Source organism: Misgurnus anguillicaudatus, chromosome 8, assembly GCF_027580225.2.
Source record: "Misgurnus anguillicaudatus chromosome 8, ASM2758022v2, whole genome shotgun sequence".
NCBI classification, from domain to species: Eukaryota; Metazoa; Chordata; class Actinopteri; order Cypriniformes; family Cobitidae; genus Misgurnus; species Misgurnus anguillicaudatus.
This window is the reverse complement of record NC_073344.2, coordinates 3,319,824-3,340,311: the sequence shown is the minus strand read 5'-3', so window position 1 is coordinate 3,340,311 and position 20,488 is coordinate 3,319,824. Positions and strand designations below refer to the sequence as shown.

The window sequence follows — 20,488 nt, the reverse complement described above, 5'->3', positions numbered from 1 at the left end:
AACAGTACAAGAAGAAGAAGAAGAGATCTTTCCGATCCATTACCCACAGTAGATGGCGGTAATGCTCTTTTAAGAATGCGAGCCGCCAATAAGCTCAAAGAAAAAGAAGAAGAAGAAGGAGATCTGCCTCTTTCGCGGTAAAACTTCTAGAATCTAGATCACGCATCACGCGAGGAAGTTAAGATGATGTCGGTAAGTACGAAAGAAGTGAATTAACAAGAATGAATGTTTTGTTTTTACAAGCAATATAGTTAATGGTCAATTCAGTGACGTTGTGAGCAGGGAGTCACAGTATCTGAGAACCTAAGCTAGACTTTATAATATTATATACGTAGCTGTACTTTTTAAGTTATGAAGGTTTAAATCAAAACAAACCAACTGCAATTGAATTGATATTAATTGGAATGCACAACCAAAAATCGAGATTTCTGAACAATAAAAAACTGGTTCTCGTTTTGCAACGAAACTCTTAGGGTGCGTTCACACGACAAAATTTCGGGAGTGACAACCGTATTTACTTACAGGTGTGAGTCTGGAAGTGTCCTGTTCAGACAGCAAATTAAAGACACAAATAGAACACTGCCTGTATGAACGAGCAACCGACCTCAAACCCGTATTCTAGTTACACGCGGCGCCTGTAACCATAGTGATGGACGAATATATTAAAAAAAGTATTATTTATGCAATGGGCAAACTTTATTTATGTAATTAACAAAAACAGCTGGCTGGTGTAAGGCTTACCATTGTGCAGAGAAAAATAAACAGGGGTGGTTCCTTATTAAAGTTTTAATTTCCAAAATGAATGAACATAAAATCAGTTTCAGCAACTGCACGTTTTACCAAAGCAGATATATACAATATAAAAGTAATCATAATGACTTATGAAGCATAATGAAGCAAATCATAATGAAGCAAATCGATCCGTTTTGGCAAGAAATCGAACTTTATTTAAACCATTAACGCAGCCAAATAGGAAGTGCGCTTACGCTCCCGCTCTGTAGGTGGCGCAGAGAGTATGGTTTACCAACCGCAGGCAAAACCAGCCTCTTAGCGCCACCTAAAGAGCGGGAGTGTAAAAAGGGCACTTTATATGTTGCAACAGTTCTGTATGGACGCTAATAATGTTGTAAATAACGTTCAATATCCTGCAAAAACCGACCGATTTGCTTCACAAGCAGCAAAAAATGTCACCAGGAGTCATGGAGATTACTTTTGTATTGGATATATCTGCTTTTTGACCTCTCAAACTGACGCATCTTTTGCTTGCATTATTTGAATCACAGATGGGTTTTTTTGCAAAATATCTTCTTTATTGCTCTACTGAAGATAAAAGGTGAGTAAATAAACAGCTAATTTTTATATCCCTTTTATTATACAGTTAACATTATATGAATCGTCCACTTTTAAAGTTTAAACTTTATATATCTCACTTAATTGGCTGCACGCAATTTTATGCGTAATGCAATATGTTCTGTGGCGTCTATGAAGGTAATATAATATCACATTAATCTTATGGAGCAATTCTGGTGCGTAGTTTGCAGTCATTTTCATGCACTGTAACGTTATCTTAACACAAGAGCAACGAATGACGTGACAGACAACTGGTTGTCCAGTGCGATTCCGTTCACACGGCACAGTTTCTCTGTAAATACGGTTGTGAAACCCGTAAAGTTACGGGTGTGAAGTCGGTTATATAATGCGGTTGTCAAACCCGTAAATAACCGAACTGCGTATGAACGGAACCGTCTTAAGGACTCAAATACGGGCAACCGTATTATGGTACCGTGTGAACACAGCCTTACTGTTCCAGGTTCTTTAACAGTGACAGTAGCGTAGGTGGTAGAGCGAGTTGTCTAATGATCGGAAGGTTGGGTGTTCGAATCCCAACTGTGGCGTATGGGATTGGATTTTGTTTTTTTGATCGGAAGGTTGGAGGTTTGAATCCTGGCTCCTGCAGGTGCAGACTGTCATTGGTTGGAACTTTATTTATGTTTAATTTATTAGCAGCTACAGATTTTAATAATTTTACCAATATATAGGTTAACATATATGTGCATATGTACATATAATATAGGAAAACGGCCAATTTTATATATGTCACATATATGTAAAACCTATATCAAAACCTATATTGAAACATATATGTTTATATATGTTTTTTCCATGTGGGATATGTCATGTTTAAGGTCATATTGAATATTGTTCTACTCTTTACAGTCACTGTATTGTTAGGGTTAATGAACAAAGGATTGCTTTTACGACTCTACACAACATGCATGCAACAGACATGATATATAAAGTCTAGCCTAGGTTCTCAGATAGTGTGATTTCCTTCTCACAACGTCACTGAATTCACCATGAACTTTGGAACATTTGTAATTAACAGTATGCACCTATTTTCCAATAAGGGTATGGCCCTTAGGAGGTGGTTGTGTATCATGTTGATGGAGAACTTCCAACTGGACAAGTACTTATTGAACATTAGGGCATTTACAGATTCTCAAATGATTTAACACTTAATAGCAGGATTTATGCTTCAGGTTATTGCATTTCTGATAATATTTGTATTTCACTCTTATTTCCCTCCACTACCTCATTTAGCCACGACAAGCTTTTTGCACATTGGACCAATGAGTCCATGGATCTCCTAAAAGGTCATCGGCAGCCTGTTATGCATCTGAGGAAGTGCAAGTTAAAGGAGATTGAGGTAATAGGTTTGCTTTTCATAGAATGCTTGGTCGTAAACACAGATGATGGTTGCTTGTACATTTGCTAGATGAAAAAGTAAACATTGTCAAGACAAATTATTGGCTTTTAATAGTTACACCTGCGCTTACCGTATTTTCCAGACTATAAGTCACACTTTTTTTCATAGTTTGGCTGGTCCTGCGACTTATAGTCAGGTGCGACTTATATGCCAAAATTAACATGAACCAATATAAAATATTACTGTCTACAGCCACCAGAGGGCGTTTTATGCTGCTCTTCTAGCACACTCCTGAATAAATTAACTGAAAACAATTGAAACTGTAAACTGAAAGACAACTGAGAAAGATTTAACAAAATGACCCCAAAAAGAAAATCCTATTCTGCAGATTACAAACTGCAATTATTAAAAAATGCAGCCGAAAATAAAAAAATTCTAAATAAATGCGACTTATAGTCCAGTGCGACTTATATATATTTTTTCCTCTTCATGATGCATTTTTTGACTAATGCGACTTATACTCCGGAGCGACTTATAGTCCGAAAAATATGGTACTTTGCTACTTCCTGGAAAAACTGACTTAACTGCCTGCTGCAACATGGGTCCATTAACCAGAAATGATACCAGGGATAGAATTAAAATAGTTTCTACACACTATACTAAGTTTGCATGTAGAACATCAAGACCTAGCTAGGCTGCGCCGCCTAGTGGCTCCGCTCGACTTTAATTTAATTCCACCATATACGTACACTGTTAACGATATCTGTAAATTACACTGTATTTTACTGTAATATGAACTGTATTTTACCGTAGGGCATGTTATACAGTATGTTGCTGTATTTTGATGTTGCATTGTGGGAAATGTAATATTTGTGCCAGTAAAATACTGTATTTTCTGTTTACTGTAAAATTTACAGTTAATTAAAAATACTGTATTTTAATGGCAGTTGGTGATAATTTGTTTTTTGTGGGATTAACTCTCTGATTATGGTTTTGTGTCGTTGCATAGTTAAGCCTAAAGGGGACTTTGAGTTAATGTTGAGTGTCAAGCCTTACAATCCAATATAGAAAGCTATCTTATACAAATAATGTAATATTATTGTATTTAAATATTGATTTAAAATGTAAAGTAAAATTCAGAAGACTTAAACAAAGTCCTAAAAACAATCAAACAACTAAATTAGTGCAAGTAGAGCTGATTTATTTACCAAAACACAATATAATCATCTTCATTAAAGCTTTGTATATTCCAATTAATTTACAAATGTAAGTGTTTAAAAATTAGAGATAGGTTTTGCCGGTTGTTGATGAGTGATGAATACCAGCTGTGAATTTTCTCAACGCGTGTAAGCAGCCACGACACAGGAAACCGAAACAGTGTTCCAATATAAAGTGAGGGTCCTTGACAGTGGCCGAACCCGCATACTACACGATATAATGATTCCCCACCTCGGGAGCTATAGGGAACGAATTGAGACACAGCCCTGGATGTAATCACGTCTGTGCTGATCACGTGCCTGTACACAAACCCGCAGCTCACTTGCAAAAGATTATCCGGTTATTTATTACATGTAAAGTAAACGTTTTTAATGTTATCATGAATCAATGTTATAGTTTTGTATGTCACATTATTTTTTGAGAAGAGTCATGACTGAACGCGGACCTTACACGCTGTTATATTTTTGTGTGCGTATGGCCAAGGTACAGTGCGCTCTTTTGCACTATGACCAGCCATCAGTAAATCGAAATACAGTAAAAAAATGAGCGCGAAACCCTGACACTTTACAGAAAGGCACGGATATCCCCGCCCGAAGGAAAAAAGAACACAGGACAATGGTTGCAAGTTAAACGAGTAGGGGGAGGCTGCAGACCTGGAGCCGGTAGATCTACGCCCCTGACAGTTTTACGCCCCTGACAGTTTTACGCCCCTGTTGTTCCTCGTGCGTCCAGCAGGGGGAGGCTGTATATTATTATATGAGCCTAGTCATATATCAAAACAGCAGACCGTATGATAGCAGCAGACCTTCTTGAAGCGATACTAATTAAGGTATGTTAAATAATCTGCTGAAGTTATTGTTGTTGATTGTATTATAATGGTACATTTATTATTTATAAACGATTGATGCGATATACTGCCATTAATTATAAGTAACCATTGTTTCTAACACTATTCAACCTTTGATTTATTTATTTTTTATTAGTGAGCGAGAGCACTTTGATAGCAGGATAAAAAACATTCAAAGAAGAGTGGCAAACCATAGGAGAGTCATCTACAGGAGTAAATAACCAAGTCATGGTGTTAATAAAAATTTTTGTGAACCATATTGTCTCTTTCTTTTAAATGATCCTTGGAATTTTAGAAAAGTTACATTGTGTTTGTCTTCATAAAATGCTATGTAGGACATGTTTTGTAGCTGTATGACGACCTATTGTGAATTGTACAGCATTTAGGATCCATATGATTACACAGTTTATGTCTAATGGCCTAAATATGGTTAAAATCTAAATGTAACTTAATATACCCCCACTGTCTACCCCCCATTGTTTTTTATGTATTGTATGTATGGACAGGTTGATGGCTGTAATTTCGTTGTACTTGTACAATGACAAATAAAGCTCCATTCCATAAAATCACAACATCATATCAGCCAGTCTCTTGTATATAAAAACAGTTTATAAATAAATATAAAGTTAAGTGTGACGTCATCATGCGCCGCTTCCGGGTTCAATCGATTTCAAATGCCACAGGAAAACACGCTAATATACACTCGTATCATGATGCAAAATTATTTAAACAAATGATCCTTATTTTTATCTCCAATAATAAAAACCAAGATGACCAGACCTGGACTATATGGATTTTTCCGTAGTGTGCAGACTGCAGTGTACACTGTAAGTTTATCCAATTTTCGTTTAAATGTGTAATATTAATCAATAGTGCTCATAAACGGTTGTTTAAATAGGCTAGTATCGTAGTTGTATTTCCCTCTCCCCCTACTGAACGCACGAGGAGCAAAAGGGGCGCAAAACTGCCAGGGGCGCAAAACCGCCAGGGGCGCAGACCCACCGGCTCCAGGTCTGCAGCCTCCCCATATAGAGTTAAACAGCTGGTAAGTAAAATGAGTAATCCTGTGATTTCTTAACATATTTAATTTTTTATTTGGTTAATTAATTTGAAACACTTAACAACACGCAGTTAACGGTAATTTACCTCACACGTTAGGACTGTTGTGACTAAACAGATAGGGAGAGAGCTTTGTTGTGAAAACTCTTTTTAAGACTCAACAAAACTTTCGGTGCAAGTTATCATATTTATTTCTTTTCCTTTTTAGAACATTTCACCATCTGCAAAGGTAAGTAATCTTCTTGTGATTTCTTACCATATTTAATATTTTTGGTTTAGTTCATTAATTTGAAACACTTTTTTTAAACACTTAACAACACGCAGTTGACGGTAATTTACCTCACTGTTGTGAACAAGATAGTTAGAGAGCTTTGAGGTAGAAACTCGTTTAAGACTGAAGAAAACGCAACTTTCTGTGCATATAATCATATTTAATTATTTTCTTCCCCTTTTTAGAACATTTCACCATCAACATATTAACATAAACGGTTCTCTTTTTCTTGTTTGACTGCGTTTGGTACAGGTGAGTGTTCATCTGAAATGCTAGGCGACAAACTGAGCTTTTGTGTTTAACGCTATTTTGAAGTCAGTCTCTCAGTTTCTCTCTAACATGCACATCTAACAAGGAATAATTGACGATGGGTCGTTGAATTAAATTGATATAACTGCCAGTAACAAAAAGTGTGTGTGTGTGCGTGCGTGTGTGTGCGTGTGCAGGTCACAACAACGACGGCAGATGTAGAGACCACGCTTTCCCTTGCTTCCACTCCACGGCTGATCATGCTTGGTAAGATTCTTTAACACATACTTTGGGAACATTAAAAAGATTAAAGGGATAGTTGGGCCAAAAAATGATATTAATCCCATAATCCACCCACCCCCAAGCCGTCCGAGATGCACACGTCCATCGGTCCTCAGACAAACACACCCTCAGACATTTTAGAAAAAATTTTAGATCTTTCAGTTAATTAAATGTGAAGTTACATCCACGTCCTTCAAGTGCAAAAAATGTGCATCCATCCTTCACAAAATAATCCAAACGGCTCAAGGATGATAAACAAAGGTCTTCTGAGGGTAATCTGCGCGGTGTTGTTGTAGAAGTATCTATTTTATTAACAAAAATAACTACCTTCCGGTAACGCCGCCATCTTAGTCGGGTCCGCATTCAAGATCAGAGCTTTACGCAACTTACGGAGGTTACTCTGCTGCTGCTCTGTGCCCCCGCCCTCTGAATTTGTCATACGTCACTAAGAAAAGTGCGTACACTACACTAATACTCTCTCCTGAATACAGAGGAGTCTAAGATGGCGGCGCTACCGGAAGGTAGTTATTTTTGTTAATATAGTTTTAAATATGGATATTTCTACAACAGCACCACACAAAGTACCCTCAGAAGACCTTTGTTTATCATCCTGGAGCCACTTGGATATATTTTGTGAAGGATGGACGCACATTTTTTGGACTTGAAGGACGTGGACCCCGTAACTTCACATTTAATTAACTGAAAGTTCTAAAACATATTCTAAAATATCTGAAAATGTGTTTGTCTAAAAAACGATGAACATATGCATCTCGGACAGCTTGGGGGTAAGTAAATCATGGGATTAATATCATTTTTTGGCCGAACTATCCCTTTAATGATTTGTTAATGTTAAGCATTATGCTTAAATTTTAGCATTCTTCTTGAGTTTTGAATATCAAGAGTAATGAAATGATGATTGGCCTTTTTAGGTAGGCCCCCACCCCAAAATTGTGTTCTGTACTCATTTCCTTATTCTTGTGTTGTTCTTAACCTGCATGAGTTAAATTTCTTGAGCGAAGATAATATTTTGATAAATGATGGTAATCTAATAGTTGACAATACCCCTTGACCTCCACAGTATTTGTTTTTCTTACTATGGAAGTCAGTGGGTACACTTTAAAAACAAACGGTGCTATATAGCACCAAAAGTGGTTCTTTGCTCGTAATCACAGAAGAACCGTTTCCAGTGCCATACAGCACCGGTGAAGCACCTGTGCAGAACCACATAGTGCCACGCAGAACCAAATGTGGTGCTATAGTGGTTCCACATGGCCCCTACACGGCTCCACACAGGTGCCCCACCGGTGCTTCACCGGTGCTATATGGCACTAAAAACAGTTCTTCTATGGTTACGATTCAAATCAACAGTTTTGGTTCTATATAGCACCGTTTGTTTTTTTAGAGTGTACCATCAACTGTGCTTACCATCAATTATTAACATGTCTTCTTTTGTGTACTAATAAATACAACAGAATCAACTCATACAGGCTTAAAACAATACAAGGGTAAGTAAATGATGACAGAATTTTGGGGACATATGAACTATCACTTTAAAATGATAGATTTCAAATTATTGAGAAAAGCTCTAACATCTAAATGTTGTTACTTACACCAAAATCAAATAACAAACGCTATTATTAATTAATTATTTTCAGAGGATCCAGATCTACAAAACAAAAAATGGATGCTGCCGATTGAAGGCTAAGTCCGATTTCCTGCGATTGACCTACCATTTCTTCAGCATTTGCTGTTCACTTTGGTTGCTACTACGTGCTCAACATCAAGTACCATGTGCAAGCAGCCACTACTTTGGAGTTTATTCAGAGGTAAGTACATCTTTCGGTATGCTATAACATTTGGTAAATATTGAAGAAAGACTCATCATTTACTTACATTTATGTCCTTCCTCCTAACCTTTATGCTCTTTCTTCAGAGGAACACAAAAGAAGATATTTTGAAAAATGTTGTTTACCAAACATGTTTAGTTCATTGACTTTCATTGGTTTGTTGACTCCCATCAACAAAGCTGTTTGGTAACAATCATTCTTCAAAATATCATCTTTTGTTTTCCACTAAAGAAAGTGCATACAGGTTAGGAAGGACATAAGGGCTTTTATATATGATTTTAGATTTCAGGAAGTGGCAAAGTCTTGTCATCTATTAGCAACTGCTGGTCCTTTGTGGTAATTACAGTGGGCCTGAGCAATATGAGGATATTATCGTATAGCAACGTTTAGGAATGGCACTATTTAAAAAAAAAAGTGGAGTGTCCCTCTCTTACACATCAAATTATCTAATTAATTCTTTATTTTATGTAAAGATTTATTGTGAGGATCAGCCCCGACAACAGCAAGTGCTCCTCTAACTTCCAGGTGAGCAAAAGAAGTGGGAAGATGGTGCAAAGGAAGAACTCTGGCCTGAACCATCATGTATATATCCACCTTTATTAAGGACTTTATGAATTAAGCAAAACTATTAAGCAACTAAAGCAAATACATTCTACTCAACTCACCAGAGGTTTGTGAAGTTCTTTTTTTTCTTAAAGGTTTCTTTTAGTTAATTTGTTCATGCACTGATTTATAATATTGTAATATGAAACTCCAGTGTATACATGTTACTACTGTTGCTTCAAAAAGCAAAATAAGTCTATGCAGGAGAGGTTTTGTTACGTTTTTTTTTTTAATTATTCTTATAGACGGTTTCATCGGACGCACATGACACACGTCTGGATCCGATCCTTACTTCCGGTTTCGCTTTTTTAATGGTCTGACTAGTTGCTAAACTGATCTCTTGAACAAAAGCCTCGTTGAAAATAACAAATGTTTTGGTTTCCGAGCTAATCTATGTGTTGTTTTTTTGCTTGTTATATAAATAAAATGCGTTTAAAGAACTTTGTTGTTTTTTATTCTTAGCGGAGTTTATCGGAAGTTCATGCGAACCGCGACAGCCGCTTGTTTATGATGTTACTGCTGAAACCGTCTATAGTTATAACTGAATTTGTACTAGTATTATTTGATAATACTGTGAAATGAAACAGTGAGTAAATGTTACATTGGCTTTGAAAAAGCTGTTGCTGCAAGAAATTACAATTTACTCAGAATAATATTTTGAATGTATAAGTTTTTGACATTGCTTATGACTGCATTTGAATGTATTGTTCATGAATTGATGCTGTGATATGTGTGTGTAAATGTTTTGTATTTTACTCAGGAAAGTATTTTGTATTTGAACATTGTTATTATGACTGAGTTAGTTCATGACTTGATTTAAAATTCTGTAATATGATATCTATGAGTAAATGTTATTGCAGGTTTAAGAAAAACAGTTTGTGATGCAAGCTGAAAGTTCAGTATGCAAAAAATATGAAAATCTGATTTCATGTATTTGAAAAACTAAAAGAAATTTTAAAAACATGTTGTCATTGCTTATTTTTGTTATTTAATTAGAGCTGTTTTAACACCTCCATTTAAATTTTGTGCAGTTTTGTAGTAAATAGAAATGGGAAAATGAATCACAGGCAATTTTACGGTAAAATACACATTGTAATATATACATTGTAGTATAAAATTATTGTATATTTTACAGTAGAAAATATAAAATACTGTAAATACAGTTACAGCATGTTAAACAATACTGTAAAATGTATACAGTATTTTAAATAGTACTGTAAATTTGTTTACAGTATTTTAAATAGTACTGTAAAACGGTATACAGTATTTTAAATAGTACTGTAAAACGGTATACGGTATTTTAAATAGTACTGTAAAAATGCATACAGTACTTTAAATAGTACTGTAAAATTGTATACAGTATTTTTACTGTATGTTAATTTACAGTAAGTTGCTGGCAACCAGCTGCCAGTAAGTTACTGTAAATTCTACAGGAAATTTTTTACAGTGTAGTGAAAGCGGATGGTCATATCGGGCTAAGTAAGGCCACCCTCACAACATACACAGTACACTTACCCCCTGCCACAACAGCTCTGCCCATCCTCAGTAAGCCCACCTCCATTCTTTGTATATTCGTCCCATCTTCTGTATTGTATTCCCTTGAATCTGAAACTATTGTACAAAGTACAATTCACAAGAAACATAAACATACCTGTTGTATCTCTTCCTTTTTATTCTATCAGGCCTTGAGTGTGGAAGAGCAAGGACAGAGGCTTCCTGTAATTTCGGTAGATGACCCCAAGGTCACTTTTCTTTATCATCAAATAAGTTTTCTACTGCAAAAGCATCACAAAATGCAAATAAGTTTGTGTTGTCTGTTTCAGGCTTTGAGAGTGGAGGAAGAAGAGGAGCCACCAGTGAAAACAATGGTAACATATTTTACTATTTAAGACTGGCAAATAGCACAAAGAATTAGTAATGGTAATAGTATAAAAGGACATACAGTGAATTTTGTCAAACTTTAGATCTAGTTATTGTAAACAGAATGTTGACCCAATTCTGAATGTGCTCTGCAAAAATGTAGTCATGACCGTGATGTTCCACTTCTGATTTTAGCCAGACTATTTCTTTGTTAGTATGACACATAGATCTTCCAGAGTTATTGAAGTTTAGTACAAAAACTACTTTTATGGAAAAGCAATATTTAGTATGAAAGGTGGTGGTGTGGCCAACTGGTAAATGTTATTATAAATGCAAAATGGTCACAAATTAATGCCAATGAATACATGACATGTGAAGGCTTTCTCATAACTATCCTCCTGTTAGTGAGATTTTTCTTATCTTGTTTCTATCATCAGTAATATTTATTTTAATTCATTGTTTTTTACCTCATGCAGAATATTGAAGACATGCAGGAAGCGAGCAATTTGGTAGCACAGCTGAAGGAACAGAACCTCTTCAAAAGGTGAGGTCCAGGTGCCACGGTTCCTTGGCATGGAAGACAGCGAGGCTGTAGAGTCACTGGAGAATTTCATTTTTAATGGTGACACCTTAAATGCTGATGAAAAGCATGAAATTATGGATCCGTTCGTTTTTAATTTTGAGTATTTTGAGGACATGGAATTGTTTTTTCAAAAAATTGAAAATACAACGATTAAAGTCCATTGTGGCTTGTTAAAGCATCTTAAATGACTGTGTTATATGAGAAATGTGTTACATGAGAAACGTCTAAAATGAATGTGTTATATGAGAAATGTTACATGAATGTGTTCAATGAGAAATGTGTTACATGAGAAACGTCTTAAATGAATGTTACGTGAGAAATGTGTTACATGAATGTGTTCAATGAGAAATGTGTTAAATGAGAAACGTCTTAAATGAATGTGTTAAATGAGAAACGTCTTAAATAAAAAATGAATTATTAATCTGCTGTCTTTTTGTTAAAGGTGTTTATTATTAAAACGGGGACATAGGAAAGGAGGTTGTTGTAACGCATTGATTTACAATAATTAATTTGCAATGTTTACGTGTGTGTTTAAACACTGTGTAGTATGTAAGCTTATAATGTTTATGCATGTTTATAATGTACAATTGACTGTGTGCTGTGTTTGTATCTCATACCGGTTTGATTTGTAAATATACAAAGAACAACGTAAAAAATAGACTCATAAGGCACTTCTTTAATTTATTGTTAAATATAATAATACCCCTGGCTTAGTCTCATTTTCTTTTGTTGATTTAAATATCTGATTGGAAACGCCATCTTCATCACTTTCACTTATTATTAATCCCTGGAAGAATAAATATATAGATTTTATTATTACAAGGAATTAATAAATGTATTGCTTTAAATCAACCAGCAGAATCCCAGTTCAAAAACACTCCACCCATTCGTTTTATGCATAAATATGCACAATGTACCGACACTGTTTTAATTGCCTCTTTAATTACACAATACTGAATGAATCTGCATTAAGAAAACGAAATTTACCATTAAAATGCTTTTCGTTGTTGATGTGCTTCTGACTTCGACGACGATCTCGCGTGGTGGACCGCGATTTAGAAAAGTACAAGACACGCCTCCTACTACTACAACACGCCTACTACAACTGACGGCTTCAGTCTTGCAGGACGCAGACAGACACGACTCGTTTTTTGCCGCCTGCCGCGCACGCGTTTTTGAAGGAGCGCTGAGAGCGGAGAAGCGCCCGACGTCATTCGTGTCTTTCCATTGTCCAATCGAATGAGGGGAGATGCGGGCCTTACGTTGTGGTGAGGGAAGTTTACAGTTGCTTTGAAGAACCGGACTCCACTCGCTCACTCTCTCCTGCGTGTTTGTGCACCTCTCACCCTCAAACAAGGTCAGAGCAAGCGTCCTCTTTTTAAAGTTTCTGCTAATATGACAGTTAACAGCAAAAGAGCGCTCACGCTTCAATATTTGATTGACAAGACAGCTGACTCGGTGGTTGATTAGCAATATGAAAAGCCGCGTCGCACTGCTCTTTTTAAAAAAAAAAGGCAGTGCGTCGCGCCTTGCGCTTGCAAGCGTTTAAAGCGCTTTTGGTGTGACTGGCCCCTAAAGAGAGGCTTGCTGTTTACTCCACACTCTTAGGCTGATTTGGGATTATTTGTCTGTGAAGACACAGTAGTTCAGTTTCTGAATCCCATCAAGAATGAAGACCTGCAGACCACCATATTGAGCTGTGAGTCAAAATGTATACTTTTATAACCATACCGGTATATGACATTTCAGTTTAGTGCCATTTAAGTTTCCCTGGCTAAAATAATTTAATTTGGTAATATTTGTTAATAAGATTATTAAGTTATATTTGTATATTTGACTTCTATAGCAAGTTATATAGTTATATTTGTTTGAACAAATAAGGATATTGTTAATAACAAGCTGAGATGGTGAGTTTTCTGGCTATGGTTTTACAGGATGTTTAAGAAGGGGAAAGAAATAATAGGTAGCTTGGTTAATTTCGTTTACATGCATAGTTCATGGGGAAATTGTTCAGAGAAAGCATTCAAACACAACCGAACATCTGATGCTTTTTACTGTCTCATGCTTTTTTGTGTTCCAGGGTCTGATGTCATGATATGGCGCTTTTCCAATGTAGGGTACAACTTGGCTCGGCACAATGCAGCTCAGCTCGCTTTCGTTGCTTTTCCAGTACAGTTTAGTATCACTTCAGAGTGGGTGAGATTATAGGCAGGGGTGCACATAAGGGTGTGTATGCGCGATTAGAAACAATTCCAGCGTACCAACGTTGCTGGAATTTTGTTAGTTAGCTAATTTACCGCGACATAAGGGATTTCATAACGTCTCGATCACTCCCCAGTGACTGGTCCCAGTATAGGTCATAAACCCCGCCTCCCCCATGTTATTCAATGGGACTTGAGACCTGTTAGATACAAAATAAACTTCAGTATGTAAAACGTTTTCTCTTTATTTATCCACCGATAACATCCACTCCAACACGAGCTCCAAAACAACAACCGGCTTTACGCCCGGGCTTCATAATAAGAGTCACCTTTTAGCTTCCGTAAAAGGTCATGTGAAATAGAGATGCGCGGTTCGCGGTTACAGCCGCGGACTCCACGGAAAAACCGCGGATCGGGCGGATGACGTGACGAAAAATAATATTTTAATTAAATTCAGGCGGGTGGCGGATCGACTGCTTGTTATTAGCTGTGTCCTTCAAAGCATGCGACTTTAAACGGTCTTTCAAGGTGGCAGGCTCAGAAGTTCGCGAAGAGAACTGAAATGAGACGGTCTAGCCTTCTGAGGACCCATAATTTGGGTCACCTGTATGCACACGCCCCAGTAAGACATTTCTGACTTATTAAAATAAATATGTAATCAGAAAAATGTGAATTTATTTTAGAAAATATGACACATTGATGTAGATTAAACTATTCAACAACAGTATATCAAATAATCAACCTTAGAAATATACGCAACATAAACTGAATAATATTAACACAAAACATAACTTATAATACTAAAACAGTGACAAGAAAAAGTTTTCTAAATACACTTTTATTTAATAAAGGTTTAAATTGTTTGGGATAGCCTCGGCTTTTAAGGATCCATTCGTTCTATCATTAACAGCGCGGAGAAATGAGGACGCATTTTGACACAGCTCTTATCAACGCCGGCGAAGGAGGTGCCTGGCAAACTCAAAAAAATGAGAATTAAAAACAAAGGAAATAAAAGGTCAGAAAAGGGTTGCCTGGAATAAGTTTTACAAAGTGGTAAATCAGGATGACACCAGTGCAGACTATGAAATTTGTGCGTTTAATTTAGGCTATTTATTTATTTATTTTTGTCCCATGTCATGTGCGCCGATCGGAGACTGGTCTTATAATTTAAAAAGAAAGCATTCAAGTGAACAGTACTAAACGAACTTGAAGCAAAAATAAATTTCAGCAAATGCAAACTTCAATCAAACATATATAAGAGGTGAAGTATAGATTTAGCCTACAGAAATGCTAATGGCATTAATTTTTAAATGTGTGCGAGGTCCGTGCACGTCCTCCGCTAGCAACACAGAAAATGCTGAAATTGCTAAAAGCGCAATCGGCTAAACGAGCATTAAATATTAATGACGTTGAGTTTATTGTTTTTATTAATTTATATTCACATCACTTATGAACTTATCAACAAAACATCGATTAAAATTAAGAGACAAATTATCTGAAACGAAATTCATTTTAAAGTAGAAAACAAAACTTAAATTAAACTCGAAAATAATGTCTGACCCATTACAATTCTCCCTTCATATTGGCCTTTACAACGCCCTATATGGCGTTTAAAATTACAGTCTATCTTTCGTAATAAGCTAACTAAATTTAAACAAAACAAACACATTACAACAATATTCAAACCCAACAATACTCAAACATAAATATAAAATAGACATTATCTATGATGATACATGTTAAAACAATCCGATATAGCGTGTATAATAGCTGGTTGGTAGATGTTTACTATTTTTGTCAAAACCTCCGTTGCAAACATCCATTTACCTGAATAAAATAAATTTTACTTTGAAAATGATGCGCTGTCACGTTAACATCAGCTGTTCGTTTACATAAGACTCCATCTACATTTACACTCAGCGCAACGTCTGAGTTCTCAAACTAAAACAGGGTCTGCAGCGTTGACGAACTAATCCGTTTATGAGGGTCGAAAACGGTGATGTAGTGTAGATAAAAGGCGTAAACGTAGCAAAAGTAACGCGTTTTAAAGGATAAACGCATTAATGTAAACATAGCCTGAGTTCACTGCTTATATGCTAGGGCTTTCTAGTCTCGCGGCTGTCATCAGCAGCGCCTTGCATCGCCCAGTCAGCGGATGGCGGGCAGGTGCGGTATTGAAAATTTGTCAAAAGCGTTGGTGCGGATGGATGGCAGACGGATGATGAGTTTTGTGATGCGGTTGCGGATGAAATAATAGCCGTTCCGCGCATCTCTAATGTGAAATAATAAACAATATTTAGCATAAAGCTATAATATACATAAACACATTTTTAATTTCTTAAACTTAACAAGACCAACTAAACAATTTAATTACACTTCAATTATCTTTTTTCCGAAGCTGGTTTTTGTCATTTACTGTAGGTTTTATCATGCTGATGTAAATTCAAGTGTTTGTTTTTAAAATAAGTTTGTTTTTAGTTAGTTAGTTAATGCTATAAAAACGGTGGTGTCACGTCATGATTGACAGCTGTGTATGCACATTCTGGGAGAGTGAGGGCGGGGCCTTGATTTCGCAGCTTTACTTCCTGCTCACTACTGCGCAGGACTGGTCCCGAAATTGCTACTGCGCAGACTCAAAACCCAAGATGTCAGCGGCGACACTGGCGGCTTCACTTTTCACCAATGGAAGAGAGCAAGCTCTCCAGGTGCTCCTTTTAGAACCAGGACAAAAAAAGTTATGTGCACCCCTGATTATAGGCTTATTGTTACAGTTGCGTCCCCTCTACTGCCGTAACATCATCGTAAATGCGATACAAACACACACACACAACATGGAGCAACAGAGCATATTAATGGAATGTAGCCACAAAATCAAAATTGACAGCCACAACTACATTTTCCACTACCTCTCTCACATGACAGGTTCTGTACAAACACCCATGTCATCAGTACCTGCACTCCGCGGACAGAACATTTAAGCCATGACGCCTATATTTTTGGTGCGTTTTGGATGCGGAGCCATGCGCGGAGTTGCAGAAATGCCATGCAGACATAGGCATGGTGGTGTGCTCTGCATTTTTGTAGCTTTGCACATGACTTCGCATCCGAAACCCATTACTCCTCACCCAAAAGTGAGCTGTGCTGAACTGGGTCATACTATGCAGTGGAAAAGCGCCAAAAGTGTCCTACTTCGTGCCTTGAAGGATTTAGGTAAGCAAATTTATCTGACACATCACAACCTAAAACTTAAACACGGCATTTTGATCTTAACATTTATTCACATTTAATGAGATATGGAGATTTTTATCTTTCACAGATGAATACATTTGAGTGAGCCGTTTTTATGTCTAAACAGCGCGGTCCACCATACATGAAAGTAACCATCATGTTTCTACAGTAGCCCAAAACGGACAAACTGTTCTACAGAGCGTGTTTCGTCTATACGTTGTCTCAAGGGCTCATTATAGCAAACATACATGCAGACCGCTGGTAGGCAGTTTCCACGCGTGTAACCACAGAAGCAGCTTGGCCAGTTTAACTCACAAATGAAGAAACAGCAGATTGTTGTGTATGTTTTGAGAAGACCAACAGCAGTGGCGGCCGGTGACTTCTTTTTTTGAGGGCACTCGATTCGAAGTTCGTCACAACATGTATGTAGCCCGTCATGTGTGTGGTTTCTTTTTTCAAAATATGTGTTCTGCGCTTTGAGAGATCCTATGTGCATCACGTGTCATGTCAAAATAACCTGCTGCAGATGCATCTAAACGGTTTATGATAAAAGAGACACTCACGATTGCCAGACACTCACATAATCTCATGCGTAATCAGTGTCTTGCATGTTTTTTGTGAATGTGAGCGTCTCTTTATCATAAACGGTTTTGACGCGTGTGCAGCAGGCACTTATTATGACAAAACATGTGATGCACACAGGATCTCTAAACACGCAGGACACATATTTTGAAAAAGGCACATGATACTCTTACACTTATTTTGAATTAGCTCCTCGGATGAGGAGTAACGTACGCCACTGACCAGCAGTGATGGAAGTAAATAAACAGCGAATCGTTGCAGTTTAAGTAAAATCACTCCTCAACTTGGCCTATCTTTGTTCTCACCGTCGCAATTGGAAATGGCTATGATGCACTTTTTTACCTGATGAGAGGGGTTCTAATGGACCAGTAACAGCGCTTGTAGTCCGCGTAGAACTGAAGCACTGTTAAAAATCAGGCTACGCAGAGCTACGCTCAGGCTAGGGATAACCTACGGTGTAGACCTTACGCACGCACTATAACATTGGCATCAGACGATGACATTTTTGTCCTGTGGCAGCAACTATAGAATCTCATTGCGTTTCGAAATTAAGGTTGATTGCTGTTTGCAATTTCACCGCTAGATGCCACAACAAAATATAATACACATTTAACATATATAACTTTTGATTTTAAATATGGATTAGCAAATGCTGAAATTAACATGAACTAAGATTAATAAATATTGTAGAAGTATTGTTTATTGTTAGTTCATGGTAGCAAATGCTAACAAATACAAGCTTATTGTAAAGTGTTACCATTGCAATTTGATACTAAACCTAAAAATGTGTAAATGTCTTACCTGTATCTTTTTCACTGTTCTTTTCCAGCAGTTTCAACGTTGGACTTGTAATTCTGCGTGTTTGGCCTCTTTAGCACTTGCTGTTTGAAAGTCATTGCTTGCAACAGATTGAGCGACTGTCATTCTGCATTTCTGTTTGCATTGCTTTGCTTGCATTTTGAATCCTTCGCAATAATAACGTCGCAAAAAGTTTTAAATTTGAACTGTAGTTGTAGATTCAAGTTTGTTTTTCCTTGATATAATGTATTTATATACATTTTTACAATTATTTATCATGCAGTGCTTCATATATGAGAAAGACAACGCTTGAAGAACCACACAACACTCATATTAATGTATGTGTCATATTAATAAAAATAAACAACTCTTTGCACTTCATTTATATTTAATCGAGTGATATGTAACTTCACAATGGTGGATTCTTTAACTATTACATGAATATGTGCATTGTGATTTCGATTTACTGACCATAGTTATGTCTTATGAATAGTGGGGAAAATCATTTACTAAAAAAGACAAGGTGCCAGATCTTTCATTTACTTTAAATGCAATAAAATTATAGTACAATTGTAAGCAGCTTTAATGGAATCTATGTAATATAGTCAGTTAAGGGTCGATATAAAGGCCACGTTTTTAGCATAAGTAGTTTATAAATTAAGAAAAAAATTCTTAATATTAGATACTATAAATTACGATTTTCATTAGTAAAGCCATAGCAAAAACAGCATTTTTACTTTGATGTTGCATAAAAGGGTAACTCTAAGTGTAACTCTCTGCCTTATGGTTAAATGTGTAGTATAGGTTTATATTAAAGCTTCGAGTGGTTTCACGTCCCCGGAAGGTCCGCCAGCGAACGTTGTCTAGCGGACCATATGCGGACGTCACCGGAAGGTCCGCCAGAAAAGTTTTTTAGCGGACGTCCCCGGAATGTCCGCCAGCGAACGTTATTTAGCGGACCATATGCGGACGTCCCCGGAAGGTCCGCCAGCGAACGTTACAATGCGGACCAATTGAGGACCTTATGCGGACCTAAGAGGACGTTCGCGACGTCCGGGGGACGTACCCTGTTTGCTGGGATAGTATCTGCTCCAGTCGTCACATGCATATTCTAGCTTAACTTATTCAGTCTTATATTTTATTGTATAATTTTTGGATACATGTAAAAACAGGCTCATCAAAACAAAGCAAGGCACATTTAAACATTTTTTTGGACAGTTTATTTTCAGTGTCATCCTTAACTTTACCACGTCATTTTTGCATAATTATTAAGGCTATTTAAGAGGACTGTTGCTATGTTTTCAGACCAACCTGCATAGCATTTGGAAGACAAAAAGGGTCTGGACACTAATCCATTAGCAAAAATAAGCAACACATATCATCACTTAATATTTCATTGGCACAAATGTGTCTGCTTCTTCCTTCCACATGTTACATCTTCCTTTTTAAATGCCAATTCACATTGGTCCAACTCCAACAAATCCCAACATTCTAAAGTCTCATTAATTTTGATCCAACAACTGCCCAACATGGGTTTCACACTGATCCAACAGACGCGTTTGTTGGTGTCTTTTGACTAGGTGTGAAATGGCCTTAATAAACATTAAAGAATATTAAAAGGAAAATTAAACAAGCTTAGTGTAACTTTTAGAGACTTTGAGAACCTTGGAATTTCCAAAGCAAATGGCAGTTTGAAAATACTTCTGTAGTGAGAGTCCTTCTTAAAGTTTAACATTTTAAAGGGTGCATGGAATAACTTCCCTGACCAGACGCAAAAAGTTAAGGGAACAAAAGAGAAAATTCTGCAACAGAATGGCTACCTTAAGGTATGAGGCAAAGTACAGCTGGTTACCCATTTCCTATTAATAAATTTGACTTCAAATCAGAAGTATTATTTTAGAGGTATACAGTATATTTTCTCCAACCTTATAGCAAAGGCAACTATGAAACAGAGCAGCTTGATAAACCCAAGAAGTGACATTTGTGACAAAAATGTTTTTGTAATGAAGTCATAAAAATGTACTTAAACCTGGATTGACAAACCTGAAAAATTGCTAGGAGTATTTCTTTTATCCTTCAATATGATTCTCTCCAAATGCAAACAGATTGACTAATTCACACACAAATATTCAGCAAAAATGAGGCAGACCAGG

General features: G+C 36.8%; 1 protein-coding gene and 1 long non-coding RNA gene across 6 annotated transcripts; both read left to right on the top strand.

The window, feature by feature from the left end:
- The first annotated feature begins 1,456 nt into the window (after positions 1–1,456).
- LOC129450906 (uncharacterized) lies at positions 1,457–12,375 on the top strand. Of its 2 annotated transcripts, none has more exons than XM_073870113.1 (4): positions 1,457–1,957; positions 2,602–2,707; positions 10,766–10,951; positions 11,420–12,375. In XM_073870113.1, the coding sequence occupies exons 1-4, from the start codon at positions 1,857–1,859 to the stop codon at positions 11,489–11,491; spliced, it is 465 nt and encodes a 154-aa protein (XP_073726214.1). In that variant the 5' UTR covers positions 1,457–1,856; the 3' UTR covers positions 11,492–12,375. The 2 variants fall into 2 exon arrangements, with proteins under 2 accessions (XP_073726214.1, XP_073726213.1); XM_073870112.1 differs by lacking the exon at positions 1,457–1,957 and adding an exon at positions 1,974–2,467.
- LOC129450909 (uncharacterized) lies at positions 3,681–10,016 on the top strand. Of its 4 annotated transcripts, XR_012370693.1 has the most exons (7): positions 3,681–4,754; positions 4,909–5,817; positions 6,040–6,060; positions 6,288–6,354; positions 6,549–6,618; positions 8,289–8,459; positions 8,954–10,016. It is a non-coding gene; the product is annotated as an uncharacterized lncRNA (long non-coding RNA). The 4 variants fall into 4 exon arrangements; XR_008646483.2 differs by lacking the exons at positions 3,681–4,754; positions 4,909–5,817 and having other exon boundaries at positions 5,839–6,060; positions 8,954–10,004; XR_012370692.1 differs by lacking the exons at positions 3,681–4,754; positions 4,909–5,817; positions 6,040–6,060 and having other exon boundaries at positions 6,073–6,618; positions 8,954–9,150; positions 9,329–10,003.
- Positions 12,376–20,488: the final 8,113 nt, after the last annotated feature.

Coding starts and splice junctions, on each gene's coding strand:
- LOC129450906 (XM_073870112.1), top strand. CDS start 2,358: ATGAACTTTGGAACATTTGTAATTAACAGTATGCACCTATTTTCCAAT. Junction 2,468..2,601: donor GAGAACTTCCAACTGGACAA/GTACTTATTGAA, acceptor TACCTCATTTAG/CCACGACAAGCTTTTTGCAC. Junction 2,708..10,765: donor GCAAGTTAAAGGAGATTGAG/GTAATAGGTTTG, acceptor TTATTCTATCAG/GCCTTGAGTGTGGAAGAGCA.